The sequence below is a fragment of the Charadrius vociferus genome, unplaced genomic scaffold (assembly GCF_000708025.1).
Source record: "Charadrius vociferus isolate BGI_N301 unplaced genomic scaffold, ASM70802v2 scaffold119, whole genome shotgun sequence".
In the NCBI taxonomy this organism is placed as follows: domain Eukaryota; kingdom Metazoa; phylum Chordata; class Aves; order Charadriiformes; family Charadriidae; genus Charadrius; species Charadrius vociferus.
The window spans coordinates 1,075,258-1,086,198 of NW_009650170.1; the positions used below are offsets into that span (position 1 = coordinate 1,075,258).

A 10,941-nucleotide genomic window follows, 5' to 3' on the forward strand; every position below is an offset into this window, starting at 1 on the left:
TCACATCTCAGAATTAAGAACTGGAAAACTTTTGCAAAGCTAACCATGCACGACCATGCAAAAAATAAATGAACCAAAGCACACATTGTAGCCAAGCAGCAGCTAGGTTTATTGAGTTCCAATAACACTGCATCAAAACAAAAATATTAGTTGCTTTTTGCTTCTTAGCATTAGTCATTGCTTAAATGAAAATATGATTATGTTTAATGATATTAAGAGAAAACCAAGGAACAGGAGCAAGAAAAAAGTTAGGCAAGACCGAAGAGCCAGTGTCCCCTTCATGTATCTCCCTCATGTCAGAGAAATTGAGCTCTTGGAAGTGCTGTTTAATTTTCTCAGGTCAGGGATTGAATCCCAGGACACAGCATTTAATGAATCAAATATATTGTGGGTTGCTATGAACCATGCTGTACTTCTGAAATCACGTTTGGGATTTGCTTCGGTGGGACAGAAAGGGATTTCAGAGAAAAGTTCAGGATCAAACACATTTCCCCACCGGCTACTTCAGTAAAGCTTCGTACAAATGTTAAGGATAATTCATTTTTCCTCCCAGTTCCACAGAAAAGATCAGTGCACAAGATCCGATACACTATCTGTAATATCCTGCAACCCACTGAAACGTAGCTCTGGCCTCCCCTGCTTAGTTCTGTGTTTGCTGCATTACATGCGCATAAGATTAAAACCACTGTCAACATAGAAATAGCCACAACAAAAACTACAAGCGATGAGAGTGCTATCTGACGTGGCTTGTAGATACTAGCATGTGCAGCTGCTAACTCATGCCCTGAGAGTTAAGTACACACTGCCAAACAATTATTTTAAGGAAGTTTTTCAGCATTAATAGCTACATGTTTCTTCAGTAAATAAAGAATTACATTTTAAGAAGTGTCCCCTTCTTCCATGAGGAAGTACTTAAGGTAGTGTGTATAATAGTGAGAGCTGCCTGTTAGCAGCATTACTGCTGTGGTACATTGGCTCAGAAGACAGGTGTATCACCTCTAACTCATCATCACCTCTGTTTCAGAGCTACGGCTTACATTTCTGAACGGCACATAGCACCACCTAAAGAATGTGAGGAAGGCAAAAAGGTATTAGGCAAGCAATCATTCCTGAAACTTCAAGTGATCATTCATTTATTCCTTTGAGGCAGACTTGCAGTCTCTTCTTTCTCCTCTCTAATTTCCAAAGAGTTGCTAGTCTTCACAGACCTGGTGCAATCCAGTTAAGAAACTTCATAGCAACTTCAAAACCAAGAAAACATGCCTGGAAAAGAGAGAATGTATAGAACAAATAAGGACTCTAAAAACCTACTCCAAACAAGGTTTCTGAAACACAGGACTATAAACACTGGACGTGGCTGACAGGGAAGGAGGAAGAGAACAAGAAAAGGTCTTGGACCAGGGGCAAGAATACTACTATATCCCCTCACACAAAGGCAGAACTTCTACTCTGTTAGGCTCATTATTTATTGAAGGGGAATCCAGTCCAAACTTATCCACACATTTCTGTCTTCTACTGGGGGATGTACAATGAGACAAGAAATACTATCAGGATAAGACAAACGACTTTCATGAAAAGCTTCGAAGGAAGGTTACTTGGCATTCCCCCTAGATTAAGGTACATTTTTAGAATGTGGACACCAACAGCCAAAAGCACCTGCAGTGACAAGAATCTCACTGAAATGGTATAACAGCAAGCAGCCAGTCGTCTCCTCTACGGACTGCAAATATTCACTGTGAGTGGCCAGGTCCCCAAACGCATCTGGAATCAGAATTTACTTACCGCGTTAGCGGGAAATGCCCTGATCATTACAGCTGTAAAGCCCTTATACAGAGATGCAACTCCTTCCTCTCTGATAAGTTCTCTCAGCACATCTCTAAAGCCATTTGGGTATTTTCCTGGAGGAGCTGAAAGGGAGACAGAACACATTAGCTAAGATGTGTGGCAGTCACAAATGCCAAAGAATGTGATGTATGTAACAGCCCAGGATTTTCACCAGGTTCACATTGCTATATCATCTAAGTGGCACCAGAATTCAAGCATTGCTGGAGCTATGTTGTGAAAACATCTGCTTGGGAAAGTTATGCATTTCAGTCCAAAGCATGCAAACAAAAAATAAACAGTAAACAGAAGGAAGGTGCTCACCATCACCACAAAGTATTTACCTAATCAATTCATTGGGGGGCAGGGAAGAAAAGAGTAACTTTTGTCAGGGTTGGATGTCTGAGCTCTTACTTGCACCACTGATCACAGCTCTCCCAAGAGCTGCAATTAGGAGACAGGTCAGACATAAAAACTGAAGAAATTTGTTTATAAGAAACAGAAAATGATCCTATCACATGCTGCAGTCAAGAATAGCAACAAACTTCAAGTGAAAAGCACAGGCTGTTTTAATGCTGATGTTACACAGATTTGCTCAAGTGTTTTTAAAAAGTTATTTTATTCAAAGAACAAGTTCTTCCTTCTCCTGACACTTCCCTGGAAAGTATCGCCTCTGCCAGCCCTCTGAACAAGAACTCCACAAACCAATCCAGTTAAACAGAACCACCATTAACACACATCATCTATACAGCAGCAGTGGGGATTGGCTCAGTGGAACAAGGATGCGAAGTTGTAAAGTATTTCACACTCGGCCCTTGGTATGATATAAAACAACCACAGCATCCATTACTCAGAGAAAAAGAAAAGAAGTTTCCTGCACTAGATTATCATGATCCGTGACTCAAGAAAAATGGTTACCGTCCATTCAGTGGAGGGCTGATTCCACAGACAGAGAAAAAGCAGTCGTACCAAAAATATTCATTGACTAGGACTCCCAGAGACACCAAGGAAAAAACCTGTCAAACTTCGATGAAGCTCAAGGCCTGGGGCCATCCTCACTATAACCAGATACTTACGAGCAGATCTGCTAGTCTAAATAAATGCTCTCAGCAAGGCATGCCCCGTTACTATAAATTTCAGATAGCACAGGCTACAATTTATACAACTATGTCTGAAGTGAAATAACAAAACCTCTCAAAGAACTACATTTGTAATAAACAGCCACAAGAAGCAGATCTATTATTATGACTTCTGTGCTTCGGTTTCAAAACATGTATCTCGAATCAGGATCGTTATATTAACAGGGAGGGAGAAACAGAGAATTGCAGCCTGATTTGCCAAAATTTTGCGAGGAAACCAACTAAAAAGCTAGGAACACACTTGGGTTTTTTATGTACTTGTGTACTCAAGCAGTGCTCAAGACGTGCTGCCTCCCGGATGCCATGCTCACATGGCATCTACCATCGCTGCCCAGCCCATTCCCAGGAGCACTGCACTGAGTGTGGCTGTGACAAGCTGGCGTGCAACTCACCAGTCTGGAAACGGGATTTCAGCACGTCTGGTGGAATGGCAACTGCCCAGTTGAAGATCCCAGCCAGGCCCCCAGCAAAGAGGATCCTAGGCGCACTGAGGTCACTCACACTGTGGCAGGATTGGGGTGGGGTGGGAGGAAAAAGAAAAACCAAAATAAAACAAAAAAGAGTAATCTATTTTAACTAAGGTGGCAATCAAAGAGGCAGCCTGGCTGACAGCCAGAAGGCGGCACAATGCTGCAGACACAGAGTGCAGTATCTGAGCAAGGTTTACAAGAATCAGAGCCCTGTGGGCAAAATGTACTAACTCCACCCTAAAGGTTCAAATCTTTTCATTCAGCAGCACACACACACAAATGCTCTGGGGAAAAAAAAGCCAAACAAACCAACAAAAAAAAAAACAACAGCAAAACCCCCCAGCTCTTTGAGCACCCACAGGGGTGAAAGTGAAGAGAACTACTTTAAGTATTCCTTACTTGGCTAATAAGATCCAAGGTTAGAATCTGAGAAACTTAGAATACTACTTTAATTGTCAGTTAACCCCAGACCAAAACAGCTCAACTCACAAGATGAGCAACCTTTTTTTTTTTTTTTTTTAATTTGTTTTGATGATACTGCTCTAAATCTCATTGCGGGGGAGAGTATGCAGCAGCGTCTGGGAAGCTCAGAAAACGATGACTGTGAGATTTCACTAACCTCTGTCCCTCAGGGGTCAGAATGTTCTTCAGCCATTCGTACGTCATGAAGTACATTCCGCTGGCTGGGACGTCTAGTGGGTAAACAAAAAAGACTGTGAGTAGTGGGAAACAAAATGAAGCCTAAAGGCATAGCAGCCCCATGCCAGCTCAGCAACACCACTAAGTACATCCAGATTCCTTTTCTGAACCTCCTCTACAAACAAAATAAAATCTTCTGTTGCTCTAGACAGAGGAGCCTGAACTTTCCCAGGGACAGCAGGTGCTAAAGGCAAGAAATGGGAAAATATCTGTTGCCGAGCACTTCTGTCAGCAGGCTTTCAAATCAGACTGTAACCTGCCTGCTGGTCGGTAAGCTAATGAGACTTTTGCTGCACAGCAGATCCCAACAGTTGAGGAACTTCAAGAGTCTTGCATGCGATTTGTTCTAATGATTCTATTTTGGGGTTTTTTTTGTAGTTGATGGGTTTCAGTTTGTTTTGGGTTTTTTTTTTTAAGATACTCCTGCAGCCCATTCTTAGCTCATGCCTAAACTGGATAACCAGCCCCTGGCTAGGAACACTGCCAGAGCTACATTGGTAGTTGCTACACTTCTGTGAGAAACAGAAGATAGAACAAATCCCTAAACTGAGGTATCAAAATACAGAAATTTGAGCTTAACCTTGGAAAACATTGCCCTAGTACAGCAAACAATCTAATGCTTTTCAAAGGACAAAGTACCAAAACATGTAAATCCTTGAAAAACATTGCCCTAGTACAGCAAACAAAGGACAAAGTACCAAAACATGTAAAGGATTTGGTGTCTGGCACAATTACTTTGTTGTTGTTGTTGTGAGAGGGGTCATGACATCCCAGTCCAAAATAACCCACACTTAAGCGGGTAGAAAGCATAACTGCTGCAATCACATCTTTAAAACAGTCAGCGTTATACAGCAACAGTCACAGTCACAATCCTTCTCCCAAGGAAGAAAACAAAAAAGAAAAGAAAAGAAAAAGAAAAAGAAAAAAAAAAAGCCCACTTCTCTATTTTTCTTTTCTCTTTGTTCTCTCTGCTCCTCTCCTGAAGTCTCTCATTCCTCTTGGCTTCTCAGATCTTAATTACTTTCTACATCCCTCTGATCCTTGTCATCTAATCTCTTCCTCACTCACTGAGAATCTCATGTTTATTTCTCAGTCCCTTTGAGGCATTGGAGTAGCTCTGCAGACTGAAAAAAAAAAAAGAAAAAAAAAAAGGGTGACACAGCATCTCCAACTGGCTAAAGGGACACTGAGATCTATGATACTATGTCAGGCTTATTATCTTAAACTACCCCATGCAGAAGAAGCATTAGAACATGACCATCAGTTACCTCTCATGAGGGTGAGCACTGTCCCCTTGTACACGCCACGAATCCCAGCCTCGCGGTACAGCTGTTTTGCACAGTCCAAAGAGCCACTGTATTTAGTTTCACCTGTAGCTGCCTGGATCTGAAGGATTAAAGTGATAGTTTCTGACTAGTGAAGGTTTCTGGCTGGAGAACAACCATTCAGCTAATAGTTAGAAAGCCACGTGCATGTTTCCAGAGAGGAAAGAGCACATACTCATTCCACAGGCAATCCTGCATATGAAACCTCTGCGCCATTTCCTCAAACAGCGCTCTCCTGTTCAAGCTGAGGATATGTTTACTGTTCCACACAGTGGCTAGATTCTCCCCTATTTTCCCCCAGCGTAAGTGTGAAGTGACTGAAGTCAGTTAGGTAATTCTACTCTTGCACTGACAAAAAGTAGCCTTCAAATAGTTTAGTGAAATTCAAAAAATTTCTATGTGTATAAAAGTTTCCATGATAATATGTCTGTCAGAACTAACATGTGACAACCCAACACCACACCGAGTTCAACATAGTCTGAAATAAGCAAAGCTTCCCATCTCTGCTGAAGACAGTATTTTCATTTGTTCAGGTTTACATTTTCCAACAATACTTTAAAAGCCCTGGTGGAGGTGTAGAGCTAACAGTCACCCAAACATTAGAAAACTATTTCATGTATTTGAAACGCATTCCTTATTGGGAACCTGTCACAGTAACAGAAAATCTTTACACTAGAGTCTTACGATCTAGTAGCTTTGTGCTTTTTCAGAAAAAGTTTCAAAGTATGGAAAAGTCCAGTTTTCCAGAATGAAGTGGACTGAGGCATCCACTGATGCCTCATATAATACCACATTGTATAAGGCTTGTGCTCTGTAAAATGAAGAGAGCAACGAGTGCTGCAGATACTTATACAGTCATGTTAAGTTTGTATAATGCTTCTTCATGACACAGTTGTATTAAATGAGAGTTGTCTCAGTCCTATCAAAAACCATAACAGAGTAAATACTGTAGCCAAATAATTTCCTTATATGAAAAGACAAGGTCCCTAAAGTTCAATTCCCATCACCACCATCCAATGCCTTACCTGTAAAAGGCACTTGATTCTCTCTCCTGGAGCCATGATTACTGTTGTGAACACTCCCGACAACATGCCAGCAGCAAACAGCTGAGGATATCTGCCCCGAGGAAACAGAAAAGACCCTAACACAACGCAGTACGTAGGAAACAAAGGGCAGAAAGACTCCTGTATCACCAGATGATGCCATTCCGCACAAAGCTTACAGGGGAACTAGAAATGCATCCACTGCTTTTGATCACTGCAGAAGTGCCTCATTAATGCGTAATTAGTGCTAAACATTTAAGATCTCTAGGATTCAAAGTGCTAGTTCCCACAGCAACCATAACTCAGCTCTTCACATCCATTGTATTTGCTAATACTCCTTGTACTTGCATTTTTTGCTACAGCATTCCCCATTCATTTTTATTCTCAAGTCTCCTCCTCCAGTCTCCACGCTCTCCTCTGTGACCCCAGCTTCCACATGTAGCCCTGCTTGTGCAGCCATGAGCCTCCTTTCTGTAACCTCTCTGTCCCTCACTCCTTCAGTCTCTGCCACCATCGAGTCTGTCCTACCAACCTGCCATCATCCCACACATTCTGCACCTGCTTTCATGTTGCAAAGTCTCCATGACAGAAATCCCTTAAACAAGCTAAGTTTCTCCATCACAAACTTGATCTTTACATCCAGTCTCCTGCTACCTTCCCTAGTAAGATGACCTAACATCTCAATTTAACTAAATCCGACACCCCCCTCTTCTCTCCACTTGCCCAAGAGATGAGATGGCATTGTATTCACGTTTTTCCATTCTTACACCTTTCTTTACTCTTAAATTCCCACTAGATCTTCCAAACCATTCAGACCCCTCTCACCATTCCACATCCACCTCCTGCTCAAACTAAGCTTTGGGATTATTTTTATTATTATTATTTTTCTGGCTCACTTTGGGATTATTCTTATTATTATTATTTTTCTGGCTCACTTTGGGATTATTCAGCCCCAGAAAACATAGAATGCTCAGGTTTCTCTCCATCTCCTTCCTTCCAAAACTTGCCTTCAAAATCAGCATGGGGAACCACTGCCTGTCCCTAGACCCATAACCATGGTGCTAAGAGTCTGACCTTTATTTTTGGGCCTCACATCCCAGGCAAATTGTATCTTACTGTGTCAAGTCTGCACCCGCTGTACAGCACAGTTGGGCACAATGACAGTTCCAACAATGAAAGGCTCCAACAGAAGCTGCACCTCCCCACCCCACCACGCTTGACTCAACACAATGGACTCCTGCTTTCTTACAGGGCTCCTACCTATTGCATAAATAATAGAATAAAATGTTGCTAAGCTACAGTTCTGTTCCTGTAGAGCTATAAATCACAATTCAGCAAAAAAACATAAGGGAGTACTTTATGGGCAGCAGGCTTTCCTCATGCTTAAGTTAGCTTGGAGAAAGCCACACAAAGTTTTCTAGGCTTCCCATCTCTTTTCCAGAAGGTTAGACACGCCTGAGAGGAGGGCTGCTCATAAACACCGCTTTTCAGAAATTAATAATAAAACATTTCTATGGCTGTTATTATATCCTAATGTAAGAACACAGCAGTCACAACTAACAGGGAACAGAGAATCAGGACTGTGAATGTTGTCAAGACTGCTTGACCATCAATTTATTTCTCCTATAGTTTCTGTTAATAGCGAGACTGTTGGCAGGCAATCATTATATAACTCACACTGTACTCATCTAAAACGGAATTGTTCCTTAATGGCTCTTTCTTGCGTAGAAAGGGAATTGCATAGCACCTGCCCACATGCTGTCTGTTTTTAGCCTGTGCTATCAGTCCCACGCTTCCAGAAGCATTAAAAAACACGAGTGTTTTATTTTTTAGAACTATATTTATAACCTAGGAGAAGAGACAAATTTATATCACAACTCAGTGCGTGACAATACAGCAGCCTGCAAGAGCCTTAGGGTGCCTTTCCCAACTGTCTGGTTAACTCAGAAACTCACGTCAAAACGTCATCAGGTTTTCTCTGTTGAAGTCTTTTTCCCAAGCCAAATCCAAAGAAGCACACAGCAAACATGGGTGTCACTCCAATAATAGGCGCTGCCATTCCTCTATATAAGCCTCGAACTCCCTGCAAGAAATGTTACCGCAAGAATTACTTGGTTTTGCATAGACTTCGCACACATTTCAACTTACTGAGAAGCAAGAGGCTACAATACAGGTTAGTATCATCAGTCAGTCAAATTAATCAGAGGAATAACGGGGTTTATTGTTCATTTGCAATTACACATGTTTAGCTGAGGCTCAGGGCCTGTTACAGACAATAGCTATCCTTCCTGGAAAACACTGGCACCACTTATACCCTTCTGTTCCAATACTGTTCACCTGTACTTACATCTCAAGTATGAGGAAGTTAAGTTAAAAGCCATCTGAATAATAGCCCTAATAGACTGTGTTAAAACTCTTCTCTCTCAGATACATACAAACCCATACATGTGGTTTACTAATAAGTTATCAAATGCACTAGTGTAAAATCCTGACACTGAGCCTGAAAATGCTGGATTGAATTCACTCTTTAGATAAAGGAAGAGCCAGTGAGACTAACTGAACCACTTCACTCCCCACATAAACTCAATTTGGAATGAGTTGAATTTTTTTCTCCTTTCCTTCCCCAAGTCAAAACTTTTTCACCATGCAACTTTACATTCCCAATGTTTCCCTTCATCAGACTGCACAGATGGAAAAATTCTAATGCAGACCCCAGCAGTAGTATTTATTTTGTCTATCTTGCCTTTGAACGGAACCTTTTCTAATAAAAAGGAGAGTTATCCTTCTAAATAAAGGCTACATGCACAAATTTAATACTTGCTGTTCCGCCCATCTATCCCTTCTTTCCTCCCCCAAATAAATCAGTATATCCCAGTATGTGTCTGTATGCTAACAGGCACAATTGACTCTGTAATGAAATTGTATCTTGCTGACAAAGATCAGACACTCCTGCTCAATCTTCCCATAAGCAGTGGGAAACAAAAGGCCTTGGCAGAGAGGTTTAATAGTTTTCCTTACAGAAACTGATGAGTATTGAGTAGGAGTAGAGAGGCAGCATTACTTTTGAACTTCACATCACAAGGCTATTATTATGGTTCGGCTCTGACGTCTGTGCTTCAGCAGGGGTGTTAAAAACCGCAAGGGATTCAGAGCTAGCAAAGCATTTCAGCGCTTTGTGGGAGCGACCAGGGAAGCAAGATTTACTTTGGTTATATAACAACCTGTTAATACCGTCATGAAAGTAGATTTCAGATATGAGACAGATCTTTCATTTAACAGAGTTACCTAACAAGATCCAGTAGTTAGAAATCAGACTTCAGACTAGTAAACAAACAGTTGGGCTTTATAGCCATTGTTTCCGACTGGTAAATAGCTGCTGGGAAAACTTACGAAGCAGAAAACTGGATTCTGTGTCACTTACAGTCTTTAAACCAAGGCCACGTGCCTTTCTAAAAACAAAATAGACTATAGTTCGATCACATCATATGGCTGATTCAGAAGCAAAAACCACTGTCCACCTCCGAAGAAGACTGAACAAATAATCTATTAACTCAAATTAATGCTCCTCTGCCTTCTCATAGATGGCATAATACATTATGGAAGAAAGTAAAAATACTGCTTGTATCAACAAAAGTCATTGCCTATTTTAGGATTTCCAGAGAGAACTCCAAATACCACCGACTACAAGAACAAAGCCAGCAAACAAGTGCCAACATTCACTCCAGTCTATAACTTCAGATATTAATACTATGGTATTTTGAACCAAAAGCATTTCCTAACAAAACAAGAGACATGCACCTGGAGCACATGGATTCTAAGTATTCCCCAAGTTTTGTAACCTGCTTAAAAATTTTGATTAGAATCGATTACACTGATAACCCAAGAACTCTAGTCTCTGAGGGACGACATTCCCACACGATTCCATTCCTGCGATGTACAGGAACAACTGATATTTTTGGCAGGCACCACAGATGACATGCTAACACAGTACCTCCCCAACAAGAGTCTTTCTGAAGCAGTCAAAGGTCCCAGAATAGAGTGGAGGCTGACCAGGCTGCGGCTTCGGCTGGGTTTGCAGTCTGACCTAGCAAGAAGGTATAGGAAAACATTATTTTATTAAATATTACTACCTCAACTTTGACTCAGAGAACACCTCTGTGTGACTATTACGGAGTAAGTTTTGTGATGGGACTTTACAATATTGGTGGAGAGATTAACATCACTTTAACCTTTTGCATTGATTGAATTTTAACATATTTAATAGTTCATGTAATTAAATAATTAACTGCTGGGATAACATCAGGATTGTAGCCCCACCTGAGAACTCACGTCGTGCCACCGCTCAGCTCCCTCACACACTGCCTGTGCGGGTGCGCTCTCTTTCGGGGCCCCCATTTGCCCTCCACACACAGGCTCACTCCCGGCCTCTCTCCGACCGGGGGCC

At 41.5% G+C, this 10,941-nt stretch overlaps 1 protein-coding gene across 1 annotated transcript; it reads right to left on the reverse strand.

The window, feature by feature from the left end:
- Positions 1-618: 618 nt before the first annotated feature.
- SLC25A20 (solute carrier family 25 (carnitine/acylcarnitine translocase), member 20) lies at positions 619-10,892 on the reverse strand. The gene is made up of 9 exons (XM_009892539.1): positions 10,815-10,892; positions 10,489-10,581; positions 8,453-8,580; positions 6,480-6,570; positions 5,398-5,515; positions 4,050-4,122; positions 3,353-3,462; positions 1,783-1,907; positions 619-1,263 (listed from the first exon to the last, which is right to left on the reverse strand). Exons 1-9 carry the CDS (start codon positions 10,890-10,892, stop codon positions 1,201-1,203), a joined length of 879 nt encoding a protein of 292 aa, XP_009890841.1. The 3' UTR covers positions 619-1,200.
- Between the last annotated feature and the right edge of the window lie 49 nt (positions 10,893-10,941).